The 26,955-nt window shown below is 33.6% G+C and overlaps 1 protein-coding gene across 7 annotated transcripts in view; it reads right to left on the bottom strand.

Moving 5' to 3' along the window:
• The window catches only part of MICU3 (mitochondrial calcium uptake family member 3), a 93,977-nt gene that overhangs the window by 31,806 nt on the left and 35,216 nt on the right, over window positions 1-26,955 (bottom strand). For 5 of the 7 annotated variants that reach the window (XR_012417096.1, XM_005562653.4, XM_005562656.4 and 2 more), the window contains exons 2-7: window positions 25,943-26,096; window positions 20,486-20,517; window positions 12,500-12,578; window positions 8,641-8,688; window positions 5,030-5,112; window positions 3,319-3,390 (exon numbers count right to left, since the gene is read on the bottom strand). Coding sequence is in view for 6 of the 7 variants with exons in the window: in XM_005562653.4 (XP_005562710.2) it covers window positions 3,319-3,390; window positions 5,030-5,112; window positions 8,641-8,688; window positions 12,500-12,578; window positions 20,486-20,517; window positions 25,943-26,096 (468 nt within the window). In the remaining variant the exon portion in view is untranslated. The remainder of the gene's footprint in view (window positions 1-3,318; window positions 3,391-5,029; window positions 5,113-8,640; window positions 8,689-12,499; window positions 12,579-20,485; window positions 20,518-25,942; window positions 26,097-26,955) is intronic. The other 2 variants (XM_005562655.4, XM_074000328.1) reach the window with 1 other exon arrangement.

Raw genomic sequence — 26,955 nt, 5'->3', positions numbered from 1 at the left:
AAAATCTCAGATAATTAAACATTAAATGAATTTGTGCTCATTTCAACCATTTCATTATAACCTTCGAATAGAACTACTGCTTTGAGTAAAACACGTTGCCCTGAAGTATGCAGTTTGATTTGGACATGTTTCCGCAATGCTACATGGCATAGGGGGAAATCCAGATGCAGCAGTATGGCAGTGGAAATGGTAAGAGAGACCTGTGCTGGAATCCTGCTCTGCTATGATCAGTGCTGTGACATTAGGCACATGAATCTCTCTAAGACTGTTTTCTCATCTCCAAGCAGGTATACTACTTACCTGGTAGAACTGTCATGAGGACTAAATGGGAGTAACATTTACAATGAGCACAGCATGGAGCTTAGCACATAAGGGTCCCAAGAAATGTTATGTTCATTTCCCTTTTCCCTTCTGAATCACAGTTTTATTTTGGCATATGAAAATTTTTAACTTTAGTTTTGATTTAATTTTTATTTAGGTATGTTAAGATTCAGTTTAAAGTAGCTGCATGGTTCTACTAATTAAAGAATAACTTTAAGTGTTACTACTAGCTAACCTTTGTGAGTGTTTATTACATTTCACATGGTTAAGTGGCTATGTGCTTTAACCTCCATACCAATCACATGTGGTCATCACTCCTAATGCCCCCACTGTACAAATGAAAAAAACAGAGGAACAGAGAGGTTAAGGGCATTGTCCAAGGTCACCCAGGTAATCAGTGGCAGGGCTAATATTCAAACCCCAAAAATCTGGTTCCTGAGCCTGTGCTATACTGTCTCTCTTAGGTAATTTATATATTTTCACAATAAGCTAAATTTTAACTACCTCAAAACTCAGCCAAAATATTCTAAGAATATGTGGAATCATATTGTCATTTCTATCACCTTGATAACATCACCTTACACTTTACATATTCTTTTCTAAGTAAAGTAGTATAACTAAAAAAAATTTTATACCTAAATTCTTTGATAACTAAAGTAATATAAAATAAAACCTCTCTGGTTCAGATTTGCATTATTTAAAATGTGACTAACTAACAATGTTAACACTAATTATCATTATCGCTAAACACAGTAATGACTATTTGGAGAGCTGTATTGTAAAGTGCTGTTAGTTTCAAAGATTAAAGTTCCAAAGATTAAAGATTATTTCTGAATTGCTTTAAGGAAGAGTTCTGATAGCTAAAATACGAAAGTAAAATTTTAGAAGCGCTATTTAAGTTATATAAAATGAATACTTCTGACATACCTGTGACTATCAAAGACTTTAGTAAGCATTCATTTATAAATAAACAAATTATATATTATATTACTTAAAAGTTATTTTAATCTGTTCTTTAAATCTCCTTCCCCACATATTTGCAAGGGAATGGTTCATAAACCCATATAAACATAAAATAATACAATTTAGGGTATGCTGATATAATTTAGATTTTATAATTCAGATGGATTTTCCCTAATTAAGTTAATGAGGTTTTACTCTATCACTATCATAAAATATTTGCATTAAATCAATATTAAATTTCTTATACCTTGGCTGCAGTGATGCTCAGAGCCAAATTTTGTACTAACACTGTAGGCTTTCTCAGTGTGCATTGCCTGCTATAATTTTTCTCTTTTTTATCTCCCTTTATTACTTGATGGATTTATTAATAAATGTTAATGATTAGAATAATACTGTGTTTTTATTGGAGGATGCATAAGTCCTCTCTGGAAGTCGTATAAATAAATAAAACAATTATATTTATATCCATTGAAATACTATCTACTTTATCATTAAAGTATATCAATAGATTCATTAACATTATTCAACCTCCTTAAATAGTATTTTATTAACAACTCGCCTATTCAGTCAGTTATAGTTAGAGGTAATATATCAAAACTAAAATAACTGTTTACTCATTTAGTATATTATTTACAAGAAATAAAATTTAAGAAAGCATTCAATTCTCGAGTGTTCTTTGCTAACACTCTAAACAGTTGCAATTATGGGACTATTCATGTAGTATTTATTAATTACAATTTGAAAATCATGAGACCTGAATTAAGTAGAGAACTACTATTGCCCCTTTTAATACTTAACTAACATTACAATCAACTCTTTGAATTTTTTTAAGACTGTCTTCCATAAGCTTTATCAATAGTATACTGAGGGATGTTCAATGACTACTGAGAATAATAGCATGGTCAAATATCCTACAAAGCAGTATGTGCTACACAATCCTGATAAATCTGCTTTTATTCAACTAAATATAAATGTATACTTCATAAATATATTGGGATTGAATATAGCACCCATCTGCTATAGATAATCTATGTTAAGCAAAACCTAATATTCTTTTAAAAATGAGAATAACAAAAATAAAGTTTTAGCTCTCTGAAGTTAATCATCTGAATTCCATGTAGGACAATTAAACTACTGCACAGGGACATCAATTTGCAAATGAAACAAATATCATTTACATGCCAACAAAATTCACTATATTTCTGGTTATCTAAGTATCAAAGAAGTATGTCATAGTGGATAAAAGTGAAGTTTTGGAGCTGGCCAGACACAGGTTCAAATCTTTGGCTTTGCCATTTAATAACTATGTAACTTTGGACAAGATGCTTAACCTTCCCAATTATCAGTTTCCTCATCTATAATTAGGGATAATAAGAGAATTGTTGGATAGATTACATGAGAAATGTATGGAAAGCACCTAGTATAGTGCCTGATGGTAAGGCCTTAGTACCTGTTTGTTATTTTTATTATGTGAACCTGGCCTATGGTCAGGCTGAAATACTTCAGACAAAAATAAAACTGGTTAGGAAGATGGAGGGTAATGTTGCTTGACTCTAACTTCAGAAAAAGATGAAAATATTATATATCCTAGAAGAAGAATCTCTAATATACACATCTAAGAATGCAAGAAAACATATTATTTCCTTATATTTGTTTCGACAGTCACATTGTTGTATTACCACTAAATTCTCTCACATTATAATTAAATCTTTGCAATTCACCTTTAAATTTTTACATGCATAATGATCTGTATTAATCTATTGTATGATATACCCTTCAAATCTCACAGATAACGATATGGATGACAATGATTTAATGAATGATTATGGATACAGATGTTTAATATCAATATTTGAAGTAAATATTGATATCAATGCATATAAATACTGAAGCAATTTTTCTACATAAAAACTTTACAAAGTTTTCAAGAAGGGGACAGCTTCAAAGTTACAAACTTTAATTACTGTTTCTTAACATGAATAAAATAATTGTTGCCTAGAAAACCCACCTAAAGCTACTATAAAGTATTCTTACCAGCATTGCACGCTTTTCTTCATCTCCTTTAGTTTCTCTCTTTTCATTTTTTTTCCTGAATATCTCTTGAAGCTGACGAAGAAATCAATCAAGAATCAAATATCCAACAAGAGTTTCTGGGCACCTATCTCCTATTCTGGACTAGGTATATTCCAAAAACAAAAAAAACAGCTTCATCCACCAAGAACATTTAAACTGCTATAGATTTATTTTCTGATATCAGTTTTTTTCCCCCAAGAAAATCTATCCTTTGGTATCGGTAACCCATAATTAAGTTAAATGTACTTAATATTACAGTTTTACTTTATCTCTAAAATGCAGACATCCACACAGGCAACTTCCAAAGGACTGAATTCCAAAAGCTAATCTTCTACTTTAAATCAGGGGGATGGAACTTGGCAGTGTGGACATAGAACGTTCTGTAGAAAAACAGGCCCATTCTGAAAGTTCCTAAAATACAGTTGTGCACTATCATAAGAAAGCAACACTAACCTTGGCCATTTTCGGATGGCAGAAACACATCTATAGCTATTGTAATCAAACTGAAAACCGCCATCTCCCCATCACTCTGCAAAGCACTGGAATGAAGGCTCCAGCTCCAGCGGCTTGGCTCAGGGACTACACCTGGGCAAGGGCTGCGTGGGCGAGAATTTAAGCCTTCTGATAAATCCCAGTAATTAGTCTGCTTGTTTCTCTTTGAATGGCTACTAATTAGCTTCTGATGAGGATTTTTATATTTTCTCTTTCCTACTAAGAAAAAGAATGATGTCACAGACTTCCTCTGAGTTTCAGCTTCTGAAGTAAATATGAAGCTCTTTCAGAGGTTTTCTGAGGAATTTTTAACAGCTACGTTACAAAGGAAAAGTAGAAAATAAAATGGCTGTTTAGGAGGTAGGGCCATAATTTAAAAAGAAAACAAAAAAAGAAAAGAAAATGGCTGTTGATTTCCCTTCCTTTTTACTCAGAAAGTGTAGGTAAAGACAGAGTGTAACATACATGCTAAGAGCAGACCATGTTACTCTAAGGAATAAATTAATAGTATTTTCTATTTCAGAGAAGAAAACACACGAGGCATTTTGCCACAAAAAGAGATGCAAAATACATAGGTAAAAAGAAAGAGAAAAATTCTGGAAGGAGATTGTGCGAAGTTGAGGGAGCAACTGACCTCCCTGTCAGACCAGTGCCAGAGCTGGACCAGTCAAAGAAATGTCAAAAGGTAAATACCTAAGAACTATCAGCCTATGGTCAAACGTAACATAAAGGAACAGGGAAGTGGGGACAAGACTGGAATACAAGGCAGGAGTAAGTGGAAGAGAAAAGAGAAACAAAAATCATGAATCCTATATTGAGAAGGAAGAGAAGTTCCTATGGAAGGAGTTGTGCCTAGGTGGATGACATAATGGGGACTGATTATTAACTGGGCATATATAACCTGAGGACTGTCTGTTATCCACCCAACAGAAAACACCTGATACATTTCACACTTTTATGTAAAAACAACGATAATCATTATCATACACTGAATGTAATTTATATTTGTAAAATGTAAATATTGTTCAAAGTACCTGAGTATATACTTTATTAAATAAAGGCAAAAGTATACATTTTTCACTCTTTTCTCTACAGTAGTATTCCCAAGAAGGCAAAAACATAAAAATATAAGTAAGCAATATTTAATTATTGATAAAAACGCAGCATATAATATACATACCACCAAAAACTCTTTTTTATCCACCATCTCATTGCCATCGGTGTCAAACATGTTGAAAGCTATTCTGAACCCTGCATGTGGCTCTGCCAGAAAAAACAGAGAAGATATTCACAAAATGGAAAAATGTATTTTAAAGTACAAAATCCATATTAGTTGTAAAGTTACTCATATTCTATACAGAAAATGTTTCTTTAACCAAGAAATTAAAAGTTAACATGTTATTATTGGTTAAAGATAATAAAAAGCATATAAAAGTATTTATATTTCTGCTTTATACATTAGTACACTTAATAAAAATTGCTAATACACTTTACAAGCACTTCTGTGATACTTGTTGCATAGCACTGAGAAAAAATTTGAATACTTTCCTTATTTCTAAAAATAAACACTTCTCTTTTTTATCCAAAGTCTGTTAGTTTGTTTAAAAGGGAAATATCAACTCATCACATTTTAAATATATTCAGTATGTTCAGCTACTTAGTGCGGCAGAAAAAAAAACATGACACAATGGACTAGTTCCGATTCTCGGGAAAATTATAACTAAAATGACCTATGAAAATAAATGTTAAGCATAAGAGATTAGAGTTAAAACTTCTAGAGGCTTCAACAACAGAAATATAAAACAAAAGAAGATTGAATATGTAATCACCAATTCCCCCAAAATACAAGGAATAATTGCTTTTCTGAAAAAGACTTTGACATACTATGAAGTGCTTCAATTTCATGAACCTTAAAATAATAAGGTTCAATCTCTTTCTCCTTTTCACTTCTAGAGCATAAAGGAGAAAACTTGGACAGAAGAAAACTTGAAAGTGTCCTTCAAAGAGCGGCACAGTGGACGTGCCTTTCTCAAAACGCTGAATCTTTTCTTTTGAGATGACTGGGGGGAGGGGCACAAAGTTGAAAAAGGGACCCCCCACAGATACATTTGCTACCACCTGTTGTGAAATCTTGAACCTGCAAAAGAGGCACAGATAGTGTCCTACTTTCTTAACTGGTAACAGTTGTCTCTGAAAATAACAGAAACAGAAACCAGTCCTTTATGCAAGCTCACTTCTTGCATGTATTTTAGAAATCTAATACAAATTTACACCATCTCTAATAACCGAGTTTTACACTTTAAAAAGATCTTGAAAATACAGGAAAGAAGTCTTCCTTACAAGCATTGTTTGGAGGGAAAAAAACAGTACAAAGTAAAGAGAGAGACACTTACAGACAGGTAACCAGGATTATGTAGCCCACTTCCTGCCAGCCCTCTTTTCACAGTTTTCTTAGTTCTAATGTAAACAACATCCCATAATTTTTCAATTCAAACTCCTTAGAAGCTTCTGTTGGTGAGTCCTGAATTCCAAAGAAGTTTCACAGCACCCAAGGATCCTAAGCTTTCTGTGCCAAAACCCACTATGTATGTTTTTTCTGACACTCCTAAACTATACCCTTGTCCCGTCTCAACAAGTAGCTTTCCTAGTCAACGCTTCCTATTCTTGAATTTCACTCCGCTGGTTTAGGTACTTAATTTAACTTCTAATATTGCAACCATGATTGTTCTGGCAAACAAGGTAACTTTTCAACACATCTATGAGTTGCATCCACTCTAATTCTCAGAGTAGCATCATTGACTGGACTTGCTTCATTACCATGGCTTTGCAGAGTGGATCAACCTCAGGTAGCCCTATTACAAAATGTACAATACTACCCCCAGCCCTAACATTTTAATTTCATTTTAAGTCTGAAACTGCCACTGCAAAATTATAATGGAGACAGTGAAAGAGATCTGACTAACCAACTCCATCTTGCTTTAATCTCCAAGCTATGTTTGCTCATTCAGTTGCTTCTTGTTTAGTTAGGCCAAACTAACTTTGGGAGGAACTTACAGTTTAAAAGAAAGATGATACGAGCCCTTTCCTGTAACAAACCCCCTTCTTGACTAGGGACTAGATTGCCTTTGTAGGACTAACAAATTAGCCACAAGATTAGAAATTATGGTTTAGGAGTCACGCAGCTGGAGCTACAAGATTCTGACCCTCCCTAAATTGCTCCTGGGGGTAACATTACTATTGTAAAACCTAAGACCTGTGCTTGAGATATTTTGCAGACCCCACACTTGATGGATCAGCTGGCACTACACAGAGCGATAAACTGGCTCATCTGGTCTTGTGGTCCTCAACCAGGAACTGACTCAGCATGAGAGAAAAGCTTTGACTCCCTATGATTTCATCTTTGACCTGACCAACCAGTGCTCCTGACTCACCCACCCCCTACCCATCAAATTATCTTTAAGAACTCTGATCCCTGAATGCTCAGGAAACTAATTTGAGTAATAATAAAACTCCAGTCTCCCGCATAGCCAGCTCTGTGTAAATTACTCTTTCTCTGCTGTAATTCTCCTGTCTTGAAAAATTGGTTCAGTCTAGGCAGTGAGGAAGGTGACAAGTCCAAGAGAAAAAAATAAAGATATATGAGTATATGTACACATTCCTTCTTCTCAAAACTTACTGTAACTGAACTCAATGTTAACATCATTCCTCACTAAGTTACACAGTTAAGAATAACACAGTGGTGTGAATTTTTTAATCAAAGAAGTGCAAAGTATTTTTAGACTTGTTTCTAATGACAGAGGTTTATTGGTGTTCTTGTTTCCATGCATCTTCCCAAATCTCCACAACTGGAAATTCCACTAGCAATATTCTTTGATGTATTCCTTTCTTCATTCATTCACTCACTACTTTTTGGGAGGGTACCATGTGCAAGACATTGTTCTTGATACAGAGATGAACAAAAAAGATAAAATCTTTGCCATAATGGACCTTGCATTCAAGTGTGGGGAGACAAACAAGAACATGTAAACCAATAATACTTTCAAATAGTCTGATATAAAGAAAATGAAATGCAGCAAAGAGATATAAAGAGAGAGGGAGCTATTTTAGAAAGGCTGGCCAAGTAAGGATTTGCTAAGTCTTCACATTTGAAAGGAAACTTGAATGATATTTATTATCATAGGGATCTTGAGGATAAGTACTGATGGCACAGAAAGCAGAAGGTATAAATTCCTGAGGCTGCAATTCAAGGAACGGAAAGGCCAGGTGGCTGGAACCCAGTAAACTATAACAAAATTGTCTCCATTAAATGCAAAGAAATTTAACTGAAAATGTAGTAAACCCTTCATATATTTCCTAACAAATGCTGCACATGAGAGGAAGAAAATAAAAGTTTTGGATGTGAATGTCAGGTATTCTGATAGACTCGATAGTTAAGAGACTCTCTCACATCAGTCTTGCAGAAAATATGACTCAAATGAGTACAGTAGGAAATTTACAAATTATTACATGTCATGACCTTTCGAGTCTGAGGTAGATTAAAACCACAAGAATGGATACATAATAGTAAATTTTTATTTATTAGCATTTATTACTACACCATAAGCTGTAGCATTTAACGTTTTTGACTCTTCACAGTGCTATGCTTAGCATTTTTCTGTGGCATTAAACATGAATTTTGCAGAACAGTATGGATATTGATTTTCAAGAGTAAGTGAATCTAAGATCTGCTTTCCAAGATTCTGTTTAAAAAATAAAGCTGCATCCAGAAATAAATTTAATAAGTATACTTACTTGTTAAAATACATAAAAGAAAAAGATATTCTGTGTAAGAAATCACACCTACAAGAAAAATAGTATCAGTTATATGTATAAAATGTTGTTTGAGAAGCAATAAATGCTATAATGAGCTTATAGTTTAAAAATAGATGCTATATTTTAAATGACAATTATTATTATAAAATCAAAGCGAAAGAAGCAACAAATTTAATTTTACTTTACTCGTTCCACATGCCTCCATAGATACTCATATAAAATCATTATGCTGTCAAATACATTGGCAAAAAAAGCAAAATTATAATGCATAGCAGTAACTTTTAAACTTGTTGCTAGTTTCTAATGTATGACTCTTAACATAAAAAAGTTGTCAAGTCCAACAACAGAGGTTAAAGGAAAAAATAAGTAAAAATAAAAAGGTTGGAAATAGTTAATGAACACTGCAAAGTGCTTACTTTTTATTAACACTTGGATAAAACATTTAGACATTGTTACTTAGAAATTTGATATTTGTTTTACATTTTAAGAATAAAGGTCTATAGTTACCACTTTTCTGCTTTCAAATTATCTTCAATGCTTCTATTATATGTACGTTAAGGAGTTTTTATTGTAATTAAATGTCTTATACTTTCTGTACATCACATCCTGAGTTCTCAGTAACTCCATACTTACAAATTTTAAAAGGAGTCCATTTGAAGTAAATAAAAAAGTGCATTCTGTTACTTGAATTCTTGCTTTTGCAATACAAAACCCAAAACCAGATTTAGTGCTTGAACTGACCTTCCAAGCAGATACTGAGAAGATTGACATCAGGAATCTGTATCTACAATACTTATTTAGATATCAGATAGTTCTGATGCTTGGTAAAAGGGTATAAAAATCCTTTAAATAACCAGATTGTGAACTTTAAAACTCCATTTTATATGATGTTCTTTGAGGCTGCCTTCTTTGTTACAGAACAAAGAGAAGAGGAGTCACTGTCAGGCAGTTTGTCAGAAACATGAAGGGCACTACCCAGGAAGCCCTGAAAGCATTCATTCCCTTCTTTTGTTTATACTAGAATATTGTGACCTATAGACAGATAGTTCTGGTTGATTGCCATGAATGTTATGGGAGAAAGATTCTGGAATGGTCAATGTATATAAAGATACAATACTTAAGAGTCCACAGGGATCCCTCAAAAAATGAAAGAAAAGCATAAAAGAAGGGGCAAAAAAAGGAAATGAGTTGGGAAATGGGCATGCTGTCGCCATAATCCTATCTCACTGACTGTTGTTCTAGTTGACCTGGTAGAATACACAAGAGATGCTGGTTGGTACAAAGAACTTCAGTAACTGCTATGCATCTTTTATTTGATAGTTAACTCAAGACTTCCCTCAAGTAAGCACTACTTCATAGCAAGTGTCCAGACCATGACTATCATGGTAGACACTTCTTTGCAGGACCACATGGTGATTGAGGTGGCTTAAACCACAGGGAAGAAAAATGAAGTGAAACCCATGATACACTATAATTTAATAAAAATAGTCAAGGAAAAGAGAAACTACTACTGAAGATGAACTGTATATTTTTAACGCTTTCCAATTATAAAAACAGAATACTATAAAACTTACTCTTCAATTTACTTATGGCATCCAGGATCAAAAAAAAAAAAAGCTAGGCATATAGTAATGGTGTGATCTTTAGAAACAGAGGATAAGAAAGATGCCAACTAGGTTTCTTTTGAAAATTCAATCAAAACAAATTTTAAGGGAAGTTCCTTAAAAGGATTACATTGTTTAATTCCTATACATGACACATTGCAGTTGGCTGTTATAATTAAGTCTCTATAATACATGTTTTCATGAATGCATATCAATTTTTTATTATTTAAATGTATAACATTTTCTCTAGAGGTAATACTTTACATAGATAAACTTTTAATTTTAAAATTAGTCTTTAGCCAGGCATGGTGGCTCACACCTATAATCCCAGCACTTTGGGAGGCCAAGGCAAGAGGACTGTTTGAGTCCAGGAGTTCGAAACCAGCCTGGGCAACAAAGTGAGACTTTATCTCTACAAAAAAATCAAAAAATGAGGGGGGAAGAATTGCTCGAGCCCAGGAGGTCGAGGCTGCAGTGAGCCATGACTGCACCACTGCACTTCCGCCTGGGTGACAAAGCGAGACCCTGACTCAATAAATAAATAAAATAAAACAAAGATAAAAATAAAATTATGTCTTCAATAGCTCTAAAGGTTTAGTCTTAAAATGTCTCTGCCACTTAATCACTATTTAAAAAAAGCAAGGCTCTTCTAACTTCTCTATTTATTCTAACTTCTCTAATGATTCTAAAACTTTCTGGGATCATGTATTACCCTGATGATCTGATTAATATGATACAGATACGCACTGTACTACAGGGTGTAGCTATTTAAATTTAAAATACTTAAAATCAAATACAACTAAAAATTAAGTTCCGCAGTTATGCCAGTCACATTTCAAGTGCTTAACAGTCGTATGTGGCTAGTAGCTACCATGAGAGACAGCACAGAAACAGAGTATTTCCGTCATAGTGGCGCAGAATAGATTCTATCCCCTGGGGAAAAAAATGCAAACATGTGTATAACATGAGAAGGATTAGGATATGCCTAAACCTAGGACTTCTAGATTTAACCTTCCCCTTAACTAAAAGAAGGCTTTTTCTTCCATGCGTTATTTTTCTCAGATTATATTTGATCCAATTTGTATTTTCCCATGAGGTATATATATTAAGAAAAATGTTTGAAATTCACCATATTTACTTGATCCTTCTGAGCTTTGAATTTTCCTCATCCTATTATCTCACCCTAAGATCTGAATGGCAATCTTTAAGACAATATCCAGGAAAAAAATTTCTAAGATTTTTTTAAGACACTTTGGCCTAGGTTTCTTGAAGATTTAACAATCTTACTTATGAAACACCTACAATAAAAGATACGGTGTCTCTTCCTTTCAGATTATATGTAAACCATGTGGAAGCAATACAAACTTTCTAATTCTACTTAAATAAAATATATGAATTATAACTACTCCTTCAAAGTGTTTGTCTTCAGGCTGAAGTACATTATTTTCAAACCAATATTCGTTAAAACTGATGAAAAGGGAAAATATAACTGCTTAGATAATTTCTTTAATATATTGCATATTCCTGTATTTGAGGATACAAAAAATATATTTCCAAGAAATATTACTTTTTAAGATTAAAAAGACTAATACATTTTTTCTACAAATGTGTAAAAAGGTACACTGTAAAAGAAAATTACAATAAAAGCCATATAATGTGATTGCCAGGAAACGTATAAATTAATGAATTAACCTAATATTGATACTGATAATAGAGTAAGTTGAAACAGGTACATTTGCAGTAAGTATTGGCCTTTAAAGGAAACATGTCGAAACTAGGCTGTCAAAGGACGTATCCACTAAATTTTTCCTGTTGATTAGTTTAGGAGCATCTGTAATTCTCTCAGAGCGAAATGGAAGGAAGAAAAATATACCTTTGAAGATCTAGTATTTTTGTAAAATGTTTTCTTTGGGGAAATAGAGAATAAACTTTTCAATATGGTTAAAGAACAATTTGTTAAACTATGTAAGTCCATTTTGTTGTAAAAAAATTTGGAAGATACAAATAATATATAAACAATAACATGAAAACCACCCTTAATGAAGAGTGGAATTATCCGAGAACAACATTAATACTCAGAAATGTTAATATTTTGCTGTTTTCTTCTTTAGTTTTTTCTCTATGCATACACATAGATGTAATTTAAAAATTATTTTAGGTACGGGAAAATATGCATATACAAATAGTATACATAATACAGTTTAAAAAACGGACACGTACTAAGGTTAACTCACCTCTTTCTTTAAGATTTCGAAATAGCTTCGATGAGCCTTTCCAAACTGGTGGTGTTTCTGCGAGCATTTGATTTAATTCCTATGACAGAAGTTATTATACTATTGATGAATTGGTAAACCACTTGCTTATAAAATAGATCAAAAACACGTTTAAATGTCCATGCAAAATTCTCCACTTAAAAGACCTGAAACATGGCATTATTTATCCTATGTTATGCCTGTGGTTCATTCAAGCACACAACACAGTATTTGCCCATGGTTCAAACATAAAATAAATGATGAAGAGGCTACATTAAATTTAATTACAGCTACCTAAAATTTCAGATAAGATGAATAATGGGAGGTTATACATAAGACAACCAAATCAAGATAAAACAGTGAGTTTAAGTTCTGGAGCCAATCATAAAGGAATCGTTTTAGGAAAACCATGGAAAAATGTGAATTTCCATATCAAGATCAGAAACGGTCACATCACCTGGCTTCACATAATGTCTCTTCTTTGTAACACATTTGGATTTAGAGAGCTTCGTGTAGAGGAAGTAAATGAACAAAGGATTATGTTACAAAGGAATGAAAAGTATTTAATGGTTAGTGACTTAGAGAATGATAACATTGGATGAAACAGAAAGACAAGGGTACTGCATTATTGTGGTCACTGTTTCGTCACTGTTTCAATTTGTTTCTAGTTTTAACTTAACACAGACTTCAACTGCTGCTTAGCTTTTTCTTTTTTAAAAAAGTCAAAACTATCAGTGCTGCTCGGAAACTATTGGAGAACTTAGACATTTGAATCATTACTCATATGCTAAATCAATTTTGAATTTATTGTGTATAGTCTGTTAAAAACACTAAGTGAAAACTATAATTTGATTAATCTTGAAGAAAAATGATTAAAAGATTTGGTGAGATAACTTGAAATAATTTGAAATAATAAAATTAGTCTGCTTAGAAACACATTAGACAAACACAGAACCCACTTCTATTTTCAGATCTGATCCCCACTCCTCAGAGCATGTGGTTCCCCAATAGTTTGAGCATCACACCTGGGAGTTGGTGCGAAACGCAGAATCTCAGTGCCCATGCCAGACCTACCGAGCCACAACCTGCATTTTTAACAAGATCTTCTAATTTTTACACACATTCAAGTCTGGAAGGCATTTCAGACAAACCATTCTCGATGCAGCTGTACCTAAAAATGCTTTCTGACATTTATAAATCATATTTGTTTAACTGCAAAGCTGAGCTAGCAGAAGTATAATTCTTAGTATGTCAAAGGCAGGAACAGCATTAATTAGGGGATTTATGGACACCGTGAAGCCCATATGCGGATTCTTGTGTTTGTTTTCTTCATGTTTCTATATCTGCACTGCAGGTAAAATATGCCACTAAATAATCAGTGCATCTGATTATAGAATAGCAATGGCACAGAATAATTCAGCTCCAAATTGTAATGAGAAACTGGGATATTTATTGTTTAGACAACAGTAAACTCACATATGATTAAATAAAATATTCTGGGCTGGGCTCAGTGGCTCAGGCCTATAATCTCAGCACTTTGGGAGGCCGAGGCGGGTAGATCCCTTGAGCCCAGGAGTTTGAGACCAGCCTGGGCAACATGGCAAAACCCCATCTCACAAATAAACAAACAAACAACAATTAGCTGGAAATAGTGGCGTTCATCTATAGTCTCAGCTTACTCAGAAGGCTGAGGTGGAAAAATCACTTGAGCCTAGGAAGTCGGGCTATAGTGAGCCATGATCACACCACTGCACTCCAGCCTAGGCAACAGAGCGAGACCTTGTCTCAAAAAAATATTAAAAAATTTTAAAAACAACATTCTGAATAAACTTTATGCAGCTTAGTTTATACCATATCTATTGTAACTGTATAAATATTAACTAATCTTTCTCCATTTTAACTGGTTCCATGTCTTCCAACCTCATCTGTTCTAGCTTAAACTCAGCTACAGTGTAAGACTGAAAAATCATAGCTACCTTTTATTGTGTGCCCTCTATGTGTTTGGCAATAGGCTCATACAATAACTTCATTCTAAAAACAATCCTCATTATGCATATTTTAACAAGACTTAAAGTGGATAAGTAACACCCAAGGTCACAGAACTACTAAATGACAAAGCCCAGATCCTTATTGACTCCAAGTAGCTTATTTTAGTCATAATCTAGTTTCTCCTGGTCTAAATCATCCAATCAACACATTCATTTTGTCTTCTCTTATTAACTTTAAGGACTTCTAAAATTTCTTAAAATCTTTATATTTCCACTCATGTCAGGAATCTCTCTCCCTACTCCCAATTCCCAGCTTGGTTTCATATGTAGCAGCGCTATATTACAAAGAATTTGGTCTTTGCCCCTGGGTCCTGGGAAGGAGACTCTAAATCCTTTGTTCATACCTGAGTTTGTGCTAAGGAGATCACTCAGGAGGGGAGCTGCTTACCAGAAACAATAACTGTGATTAGAGAGCTGGGGCTTTAGCGAGCCTGACCTCTGGGGAGAAAAGAGAGGCTATAGATTAAGTTCAATCACATGGCCAATAATTCAATCAATCATGCTTATGTAATGAAACCCTAACAAAAATTCTAAGCACTAAGCTCAGTGGCGCTTTCTGGTTGTTGAACACGCTGTTGTGCTAGGAGGGTGACACACCCCAACTCCATGTTCTCAAAGAAGGCATAGAAGCTCTGTGTTCAGGACCTTCCCAGACCTTGCCCTCTCTCTTCAACTGGCTGGTCTTATTCTGTATTCTATCTAATAAAACCATAACCATAGGTACTGCATTTTTTGAGTTCTATGATTCATTCTAGCAAATCATTAAACCTGAGGGGAGCTGTGGCAACCTCCTAGACTTGTAGACAGTAAGACCAGAGTGTGGGTGGCCTGGAGCCCCCAAACTTGCAACAAGCATCTGAAATGAGGGCAGTCTTGTTAGGCACTATGCTTAAACTCAGAGTGGTTAGTGTTAGAATTATATTGTAGGTAGAAAATAAATATTTGCTGAATTAAATTCAGTCTCCTAGAATTATAGTTGCCTTTTAAAGGAGTTACACAATTTTCTTAAATAAGTACTATTTAAAAAAATTATACAGTTAGTAGCTATATATTATAGAAAAATTAGTAAATACAGAAAATAAAAACTAATTGTAACCCAGGGATGACAACCTTAAGTTTTAGAGCAAACTTAATTGAGTCTCTAGGGGTGGCAAGTTACACATACACACACACACACACACACATATTTTAACATCATTTTAGTCTGATTCTCTAGCTAGGCATATTTATATAGTATATGGTATTTATGTAGTATTTTGTTAATATTTGTTGCTGCAAATATTAAATCATTCTCTGCATACTGTTTTATAACTTACCCTTTGCATTTAATATATTATCATGAGCATATATATTTTCCTGTCAAATATTCTCCATTTTCATTTTAATGGCTACACAGAAGTTGTCTACAGTAGCAGTTCTGAAAGGCAACTCTTCACATTCTTAAAAATATTAGGGACCCAAAAGAGATACTGTTTTTATGGGTTATATCTAACAATATTTAATTTATTTGAAAATAAAAACAAATTTTTAAAACACAAGAATACACAAACACACATTCCATTAGTTGGTAGAGCAATGGCATCATTACCAAACAGCCTCTAGAAAACTCCACCACAAACTCATGAGAGAATGACAGTGAATAAAACAAGTATATTCTCAGTATTATGATGAAAATAGTTTTGACTTCATGGACCTTTGAAAAGGTCTTTGCAGTTTAAATGACTGTCAGTTAATATTATTTTGCAACTTGCTCTTTTACTCAACCTCGTTTTCTAGTTCTACTCATGTCAATGCACATAGTTGTAATGTATTTTATTCATTTTAACTCTGTATTTCTACACTTATCCTGGGTTTCTCTATTTCATAAATCTTTCATTCACTTGCCTAATGATTGACATTATATCATTCCCAAATTTTTGCTATTACAATTGATGGTTCAGGAAACACATACAGCAGCAATCCCCATCCTTTTTGGCACCAGGGACTGGTTTCTTGGAAGACAATTTTTCCACAGACCAGGAGCAGGGAAGGGGAAATGTTTTGGGGATGATTCAAGTGCATTACATTTATTGTGCACTTTATTTCTATTATTATTACAATCTAACATACGATGAAATAATTATACATCTCATCATCATGTAGAATCAGAGGGAGCCCTGAGTTTGTTTTCTTGCAACTAGATGGTCCCATCTGGGGGTGATGGGAGACAGTGACAGATCATCAGGCAGTAGATTCTCATAAGGAGCACGCAACTTAGATCCCTCACATGCCAGTTCACAATCGGGTCTGGGCTCCTATGAGAATCTAATGCTGCCGCTGATCTAACAGGAGGCGGAGCTCAGGCAGTAATGTGAGCAATGAGTGATGGGGAGTGGCTGTAAATACAGATGAAGCTTCACGGGAAGTGTCGGGGGGGATCTGATATATAGGATTTCTGTGGCAAACATGAAAACATTTCTCTAGTATGCATTTCTAGAAGAGAGATTTCTCATATGCATTTTCAACATTATTAGGTATTGCCAAATATCACTCAAAAGTAAATATACCCCAGCCTGGGTGACAGAGCAAAACCCTGTCTCCACTAAAAATACAAAAATTAGCTGGGCATGGTGGTGTGTGCCTGTAGTCCCAGCTACTCAGGAGGCTGAGGTGGGGGGGTCACTTGAGCCCAGGAGGCAGAAGTTGCAGTGAGCCAAGATAGTGCCACTGCACTGCAGCCTGGGTGACAGGGACTGACTCTATCTCAAAAAATTTTTAAAAAGTAAATATACCAATTTACATTCTCACCTGGTTCCTTCTTGTTCTCCTTGCTAATAATTGGTATTGTCAGATTTCTGGAAACTAACAACCTGGTGGGTGTGAAATAGTATCATATCATTGGTTTAATTTGCATACCCTAAGCTACTAGTAAGGTTGACCTCCTTTACATATATTCAGCGGCCATTGTAGGTACTTTTGTCTATTTTTTTCTATTTAAGTTGATTATCTTTTTTATAAAGATAAAAAAAGGGGTTCTACATGACTGCAAGACACTTACCCTCTTCTGTTAATATGCTGCATGCATATCCTCCCACCATCATACATCTTTTAACATTGTTTACACTGTCTTTTGATGCTAAACTTTGAAATATTTAATTTAGTAAAAATTGCTAATAATTTCAAGTTTTGCTTTGAGTCTTATCTAAAAAAAAAACTCTCGTGCCTCTCATTTTGATTTTACTCTTATAGAATTTTTGTCACAAATAAGAACTTAATCCATCTGAAATTAGTTTTTGTATATGGTAGTAAATCTGAGGCCTAATTTGCCCCCTCCATGGAAAAATTATTATTCAAACATCTATGATTGACAGGGTCAATCTTTTTACCAATGATTTATAGATCTATCTATATATGCCTGGATCTGTTTCTGGATTCTATATTCTATTACCTTGATCTAGTTTTAAAAAATATCTTTGCAATGATGTAATACTACTTTATTATAGCTCTATTTCTAATCTTAATATGTCATAAGCCCCATTATTCTCATCTCAATGGTTTTTTTTTCCCCTCTTTCCTTTTTGGAATTGTTCTAAATATTTTGGGGCCCTTACTCATCCAGATTAATTTTAAAGGTTAATTTCGAATCAATTTGGTTGGGATTTTAATTGGAGTTACAGTGCATTTATAGATAGATTTGGAGGATCATTATCAAAAGGAAATGGCTTATTACCAGTATGAACATGATATGGTTCTCCATTTACTTGTGCTTTTAAAAATATAATTTAATAATGTTTTGTACATCTTCTGTTATGAATTGCTTTTAAGTACCTAATAGTTCTTGTTTCTATGATGAAATGCATTTTATTCAATACTAGTTTCTAATTGCTCTCGCTGGTGTGGAGCATCTTATTAACTTTGGTTTACTGCTCTTATATCCAGTAGCAATCTTGCTAAACTTTTATTAAATTTAAACAAATCTAAAATGTATATATTTTTACATTTTTCTTCCAATCATATTCTATTCTATGCCTCTATTCTAATCCTTAGAGCCTCTTCTTTTTTTCATACTACATATTATGGTCTCAATTGTGCCCCTCTCCCTCATTCATATGTTGAAGTCCTAAGCCCCAGTACCTCAGAATCTGACTGTTTTGCAGAAAGGACCTTTCTTTAAGGAGGTAGTTAGGTTTTTATATAAGGTCATCAGGATGAGCGCTAATCCAATATGACTGATGTACTTATAAGAAGAGATTAGGACACAGACATACCCAGAGGAAAGACCATGTGAAGACAGAGGAAGAAGACAGCCACCTAAAAGCCAAGGAGAGAGGCCTCAGAAGAAACTAACCTGCTGACACCTGGATCTCAGACTTTGAGCCCTCAGAACCGTGAGAAAATAAATGTCTGGTGTTTAACCCATTCAATCTGTGATATATTGTCATAGCAGCCCTAGTATACTATACTAGCCCAGACTTTCAGTAAAATGCTACGGAACAGTTGTGATAGCAGGCATATTTGCATTGTACAGTAGCTCCCCCTTATTTGTGGCTTAGTTTTCTACAGTTTCTGTGACCCTAAGTCAACTGCAGCCCAAAAACATTAAATGGAAAGTTCCAAAAACAATCCATAAGTTTTAAGTTGCACACTGTTCTGTATAGCATGATGAAATCTCACACTGTCCAGCTCTGTCCTATACAGGACGTGAATCATCCCTCCGCCCAGTATATCCACGCTGTATACGTTACCTACCTATTAGGCACTTAGTAGTTCTCTTGTCTACGACATTGAAAAAACATAGTATATATAGGGTTCAGTACTTTCCACATGTTCAGCATTCATTGCCAGGGGTCTTAGAGCATATTACCCACTGATAAACGGGGATTAATATACCTAACTTGAAAGACAATGTCTCTCAAGTTCCACAAATGACCATGAGCTGTAGGCTTTTGGAGGATTCCCTTTAACTAATTAAGGACATTCCCTGGATTTCTAATATTCTTTTTTAAAAAAATAATAAAATCATACCTATAAAAGTATAAAAGGAATATATATGCAATTTAAAGTTAAGAAATAGTGAAGTTAAAAAATAGAAAATTATCAGTACTTTAGAAGCCTCTTTGAGCCCATTACTGATGATATTCCCTGCTATCATCCTGAAGACGAATACTTTCTTGAATTTAATGTTAATTATTCCTTAGTTTTTCCGCGTATGAATGTATCCTAAATAATATGATTTCATTTTCCCAGTTTTGGACTTTATACAAATAGAATTATACCTTGTATTTTTGAACTGCTTATTTTGTTTACCATTATGTTTCTGAGACTTGCTTAGTTAAAGCACTGTTATAATTCATTTGTTTTCACTATTGTGTAGTATACTATATGAATAAATCAAAATTTATTTATGGTATAGTATTGATATATTAAAGTTTTGGGGCCATGATATATAATCTATAAACATTCTTATGAACTTCTGTGGCATATAAGCAAGAATTTCCCTAGGTATATACACTGGTGTAAACTAGATACCAGTGTATTTAGTATAGAAATTACTAGATCACAGAGTCTATTCAAACTCAACTTTACAAGGTACATGTGCATGCACTATTGCAGAATTTAAAGGCAGGTATGCATTTACTAGGTATAGGGTAGACATATCTTCAATTTTAGCAGACAATGCCAAATTGTTTTCCAAAGTGGGTATACCAACACATGAGATTTACCAGTAATCTACATTTTCACCAACCCTTAGAAACGTCCACCTTTTCATTTTCTGACAAACTGGAGGATAAAAAAAAGGGAACCCTAATGTGATTTGATTTGCAAAAAAATCATAAAATATATAAAAATACGTAATATATTTCATGAAATATATAATTATATATACATATATGCATGCACATATAAAATTTGTGTATATCCACCAAGAGCTTTAACTCACCTGTTTGGAAAGTGACTTCCAAGTTTTGGCAACTAAAATAAACAAATGTAAGATAATTAGATAATAAATACTTCATGGAATATCTATCCATATTTGCTAACCATCTACAGCCACAACTTATGACAAAACTTTTATGTCTAAAAGGCAAAGTTTTTTTTTAACCTCAAAATTTAGATCTGTGATATGATCTTATACATGTTATCTACTTGTTTTATATACTATGCACCGTTTATAGTAAGTATCAGTGACACAGGAAATATTTCTCCACAGCCCTATCATCTTAAATTTGGGCTTTCTGGACTAATAAAGTAAGTTAACTTTCTCCATGTTAAACATCATGCGGGCTTAAAAGTACAAATAATGATACTTACAAAATATTCAAACTAGAATATAAAATAATATTAACATAGATAAACTATAATTTTAAGGTATTACTTGTGATCTTTGCTGTACTAGTGCTCCATGACATAATTCACAGGTCAGGTCTCTCTAGAATGAAGAAGGATTGGGAAAAGAAAAAAAGAAAGGAAAGGGAGGCTAGGTAAAGTGATGGGGAAACTTGTCCTGTTCTTCCCTACAACTATTCAAGAAGCATCACTAAAGTAAGAGTGTTGTAGCTGAATAAAATGTCAGGGATCACTTTCTTTTTGTGATTCCTCCTCACACCCCCAAAGATCTCAAACACTGTAAAACTTATAACGTTGGGAAAAATGTGTAGTCAGTATTGCTATTTCCTTTGCTCAGATTTGAACACTGTAAATATTTAATGCCTGCCTAAGAATTAGCACCAGGTTTACATATGACTAAGTCCTGTAATACAGCTATATTAGGAAACTGGTAAATATTAATTACTTCAGCTACATTACAATAATGCCAACCAACATCTTTTTTTACCTGGCAACGGGGCTATTTCTATATAATTAACAATATATCAAATTCAAAATTACAAAAAAAGCAATTTTTGTTATGTAATTTTTCTTTATTAGGCAACAAAACAACTCAATTTAAAATCAAAAAAGAAGAAATATGTTTCTAATGATAGATTTCTTCTTTAAGCAGCAACAACATCCTTCCTCTATCCAAGATAGTTTATACAAATGTATAATCAAGTGATTCAAATAACAGGTCTACAAATTAGAATTTAGCATATAACCTTAAGTATGATACTGTCTATGTTTATTTTACAAAGACACTTCCCTTTTAACAATGAACAGAACAATGCAAATAATATTTATTATTCTGTTGCTCTTAAAATATAGCAGTAAGAAAATAAGAAAAATAAATGGTAGAAAAGTACATGCATATGCTCTTATGCAATGCTCAGAAGACACTTATCAAAAGAGGAAGTTAGACGTACTCTTGAGTTTTGCAGGGTCTATGAGATTTCCATGGTAAATTATTCACAAAAGACATATTCATTCTGTCGGAAATGTCACCATGTTCAATATGATTAGCTTTTTAAATAAAGACTAAAGAGCCATTAAGATTGTTCTTCAAAGGATTTTCTGAATTCCTTATTCCATATGAAGTTACTGCATATATAAATATAACTTAGGTGGAGAAGGACTTCAATTCTATTGGAAATATTATTTCTTAAGCTGTAGGTTGATGTTCATTATATTTTTAATATGTTTTTGCATGTCTGAAAAATTTAATTTTTTTAAAAATCTAAATTAAAATAATTCTTGATACTATGTTGGAAAATAATTACTGACTTTAGTTCTAGAAAAGAAAGTCACCATTTAGGTTCTATTTAAGTATGCAAAATAAGATTATAATGCAAAATCATAATCAGATATCTCAACATTTATTTGATCTATAATTTTTAAGCAAATATTTACACAGCGTACCATTTTTTTCCCTACTGAACGTCATCATAAAATGATATCAAAGACTTTTAAAAATCATGGCTATGATTTTAAACAGGGAAAAAATGGTATGCCATGTAAATATTTGCTTAAAAATTGTCACAGCTATGGGCTGGGCATGGTGGCTCACGCCTATAATTGCACTCCTTTGGAGGCCGAGGCAGAAGGATCACCTGAGGTCAGGAGTTTGAGACCAGCCTGGCGAACATGGTGAAACCCCAGCACTACAAAAATACAAAAATTAGCCGGGCATGACAGCAGCTGCCCGTAATCCCAGCTACTCAGGAGGCTGAGGCAGGAGAATCGCTTGAACCCAGGAAGCGGAGATTGTAGTGAGCCAAGATCACCCCCTTGCGGTCCAGCCTTGCTGACAGAGCGAGACTCCTCTCAGGGGAAAAAAAAAAAAATCATGGCTATGAATTCAAATGATGATGATGATGACGACCTATCAATATTAAATGTTTACTGTGTGCCAGGTACTATACTAAGCATAATTAATTCATTCAATCTTCAAAAAAAAAAAAAAAACTTCATGAGGCTGTTATTTTTAAAAATGAGGAAAGAGAAGATTAAATAACTTAACTAAGTTTTCAAAGCCAGTAAGTGCCAAGGTTTAAACACAAGTCAGATTTCATTATGCTACAGTTTTAACGTTTCTGACTTAATACTCAGTACATGAAACATTTTTCTGTTCTTTTTCTTTTCTAAAACCCCAACTTTCAAAACAGGCTTTATGAATATCTCGATCTTTTGTGATTGTTCTTAATTATGTTCGAAAAGTGCTGGTTAGAAATTAACTGAGGTTGTGGTTGTAAAATACCCTGTATAATTTTTTAAATAATAAAAACCAGTTTTTTACTCTTAAGTTATGGTTTTAAAATACCTATGAGAAGAATCACCACGAAAGTTATTTCCAAAAAGCAAAACCCAACAGTGTGCTTCCAGTGAATGTATTGTGAAGAAAAAAATTCTAGAAAACAATGAAGTAAAATTTTTTCAAAATATGAAACTGTGGTCAGGCACAGTGGCTCACATCTGTAATCCCAGCACTTTGGGAGGCTGAGGCAGGTGGACCACTTGAGCCCAGGAGTTCAAGACAAGCCTGGGAAAACATAGCAAAACCCCGTCTCTACAAAAAATTTTAAAAATTAGCTGGTGGCATGGTGGCATATGCCTGTAGTCCCCGCCACTTGGGAGGCTGAGGTGGGAGGATCATTTGAGCCTCGGAGGTTGAGTTGTGATTGCGTCACTGCACTCCAGCTTGGGGGACAGGGCAAGACCCTGCCTCAAAAAAAAAAAAAAATTATAGATTATTAAGTATTACTTAAAGAACAGCTTCAAGTATGTTTGAAAAAATTATAGAATTTGATATAAAATTCTATTTAGCATCTAAGAAATTCCTTCCTTCAAGAAATATTTATTGTGTACCTATCGTGCCAGGTAACCATATTCTACCTTGGAGTTGGTTGTTTCTGTATCTTATGTCATCTTACAATATTGTAAGTTTCCTGAGTGCACAGACTTTGCATCCCCCTCAGCACACAGAAAAGAACCTTAATACAGAAGTAGTCGTATAAATATTCCATACATTTTTATTTAATCGATTTGGTACAACATGGATTCTTTATATTTATTAGCAAATTAGTATTAAATCTATACTAACTCACAAATAAAGAATCTACATTGTACCAAATGGATTAAATAAAAAGGATATAATCCTTATCATAGCCTTAAAATCCTAAATAAAAAAAAAAAAAAAAAAGGAACTCTAATTAAGTTTTCGCCTTTCCTATCACTATATGGTCCTACATATTCCCAAAGTGGCTACTATTACTATACCATATACTGTCTTGATTTCATGTTTTAGCTTATGTAGCTTACATTTCTTTAAATGCTACTCTCATAGTTTCTGGTTAAAATCTTTTCTTTTTAATTTAAAATCTGGCACGATCAAAAGTGTCTACTTCAAATTCCATTCCAGCTACCTTTCAGTTCCTTTCTCTTTTGCAACCAAATATTATTGTAAGAGGGTCCTTTACACTCATCGTCTTCATTTCTTCATCTGCTACTCACTCCTGCAATTGCCCTAACGACTCCACTGAAACATCATTTTAAAAAACCATCAATAACCTTCATGTTATTAAATCTAGGGGACATTTTCCTGTCCTATCTAACTTGAATTCTCAGTAACACTGCACTCAATTGGCAATTCCGGCTATTTTACTTGGCTTCTATGACTACATACCCTTACGATTTTCTTCCTATGTCTCTGGCCACTCTTATGTCCCCTTTCCTCATCCTTTCAAAGCCTTTTGTCCATTCATCTTTTAAAGAGCAGAAATTCCTCAAGGCCAGGTCTTTGGTTATCTATATTCTCATCCTATACGGCTTCCCTAGGCAATTTCATTCATACACATCATATGAATTAGCAATAATGCAAAGATGAATCCTAAATATATACCTGAATCTCTTCTTTGATATCCAGTGGAAATAATCCAAAGAATCAAAAATTCATTAAAAGTTAGTATGTCAGGTAGCCAATTTGCCAAATTACTGAGTATTTATTTTAAGGTTCGTTTTTGCCATATTGCTGACTCAGGAGAAAAAAATGGCTATAATTGTTCTAGTCTAAAAGTATTTGTGTGACAGTTTAAAGCAGATATGGGTCAAATGACTGATTATTTGTTATACTGATTTTTCGTGAGTGATCTTTCAGTGAACTGAAATGAATTATTAAAAAAAAAAATCCAGCTGTATCCTTTTACATATCCAAGGTATCTCAAATAGATCATGACCAAAATTGAAATTGTGATTTTTCTCCTCAAACCTGGTCCCTACTCCCATCTACCCAGGTAAGCCAGTCAGAAACCCTTAGTTCTCATTATTCTTTTACCACCATCTGTAGAGACTTCTGAAGCCTCAACTATCACCAGTCAATTGTGATACAGTATCAAAGGACAGTATCTATAATTATCTAAAAAGGCGATTAAAATACTCTTTTTTTACTGTCTATATCTGTGAGGTAGCTTTTCTTCATATACTTCATGGAAAATAACATATTGTAACAGATCAAATAAAAAAGCACATATGAGAATACAGCTGTCTTCTGTTAAGTTAGATATTAAGAGATTTGCAAGAATGTACAGACTGCCAAAAAGTTTGAGAACTATTATTCTAATATATGAAAAGGTGAGAAACAATTAAACTATTAATATATTTACACTGCAGGAGCGATGACAAATGCAGAAGAGATACAGGTAGAATTCTTGCCCAGTGCTAACCTCAAAGCCAGTCCTCTGATCTCCTCTGTTCAGGTTTGATATAAGAATGAATAGGCAGAATATGAGTCTCTTATAAAAAGTATCAAAAGTAAGGTGGTGTTAAGCTGAGAAAGAGCAATTGAAAGTTTCTGAAAAGAGACGTGAGTAAGAGTCTGTAAGAAATATCAGTCTGTAACACTGAATAGCACAATATCATGTGAAATACCACATTACTCAGTTCTTCTAAAAAACTTATACTGTTCCATACATTTACAAGCTAGTGATAAAAAAATATACAATTATTAAGATAATTTCAGAGGTATACTTACCTTTGGGCTCATCTGTTGTAACTGCCAAAATAAAATCATACGGAGTCATGAATAACTGCCCTTCACATTCTATAGAAGCAAATAAACGAAATCGCCTCTCCCGAGATGTGGCACAGAGGTCTAAGTCTTCAATGTCTGTTCTGCCAATAGCAACCTAAGTTAAGAAAGCAAATAAATTTGGATCATGTGAAGTAATACCTCCCTCTAGAAGATACTTTTAATTATGTTGAAAGTGAATTAACAGAGTAAACGAGGAAGTGTGAAAATAACATCTTTTGAAAAACGTTAATCACTTTATAAATAAATTATTCACATAAATAAAATTAATTAATATTCGAAAGATTCTACAATAAATATCATTAAGAGCTTAAGGATTTTAAACTGGCACTTTGAAGAAGTGATTTGTGATGTTTTTGGTTTATTTCTTAAGCTTCAGTCTTACAGAGCATTAAATTATGGAGCCAGTGGTACCTGTAGAAGGAAAACCAACACCTGCTGAATTCCTACTCCGCACTCTTACAGGCCAATGTAGTTAATTACAAGTCTATTCACTAACATCCATTAATTTTCTAAAAGAATAAAATAAAATCCCAATAAGCTACTTGTAACTACCACTAAGGAAACCATTTAGCGGTAATATTTAGATTAGAAGTGAAATTGCTAATTCTAGGTCACTACAGTATAGTGACCATCATTGGTCTGAATTTTACCTAGAACTCCAGTTTGCTGAAAATTAATAGAATTAGAAAGTGTTTGTATATGGGGTGAGGGGTCTCTTTTCCTTCAAGACCTTTCCTTGTAGATAATTTTCCATTGTTATTTTCTCTCTGAAGTAACTAAAGCAAATTTATTTTTTTAATAAAAGGATTTATTTTCCTAATTACAAGAGAAATGCTAAGCTCTTACATGTAATTGAGAAGACAGAATTTTTAAAAAATTGTTAAGTATAATTTTGTTTTCTTTTTGGCAAAAAAGTAGGATTTTACCATACATGCTGTTCAATAACCTGATCT

This window comes from Macaca fascicularis, chromosome 8, assembly GCF_037993035.2.
Source record: "Macaca fascicularis isolate 582-1 chromosome 8, T2T-MFA8v1.1".
Classification (NCBI taxonomy): Eukaryota; Metazoa; Chordata; class Mammalia; order Primates; family Cercopithecidae; genus Macaca; species Macaca fascicularis.
This window is presented reverse-complemented; position numbering and strand designations above follow the sequence as displayed.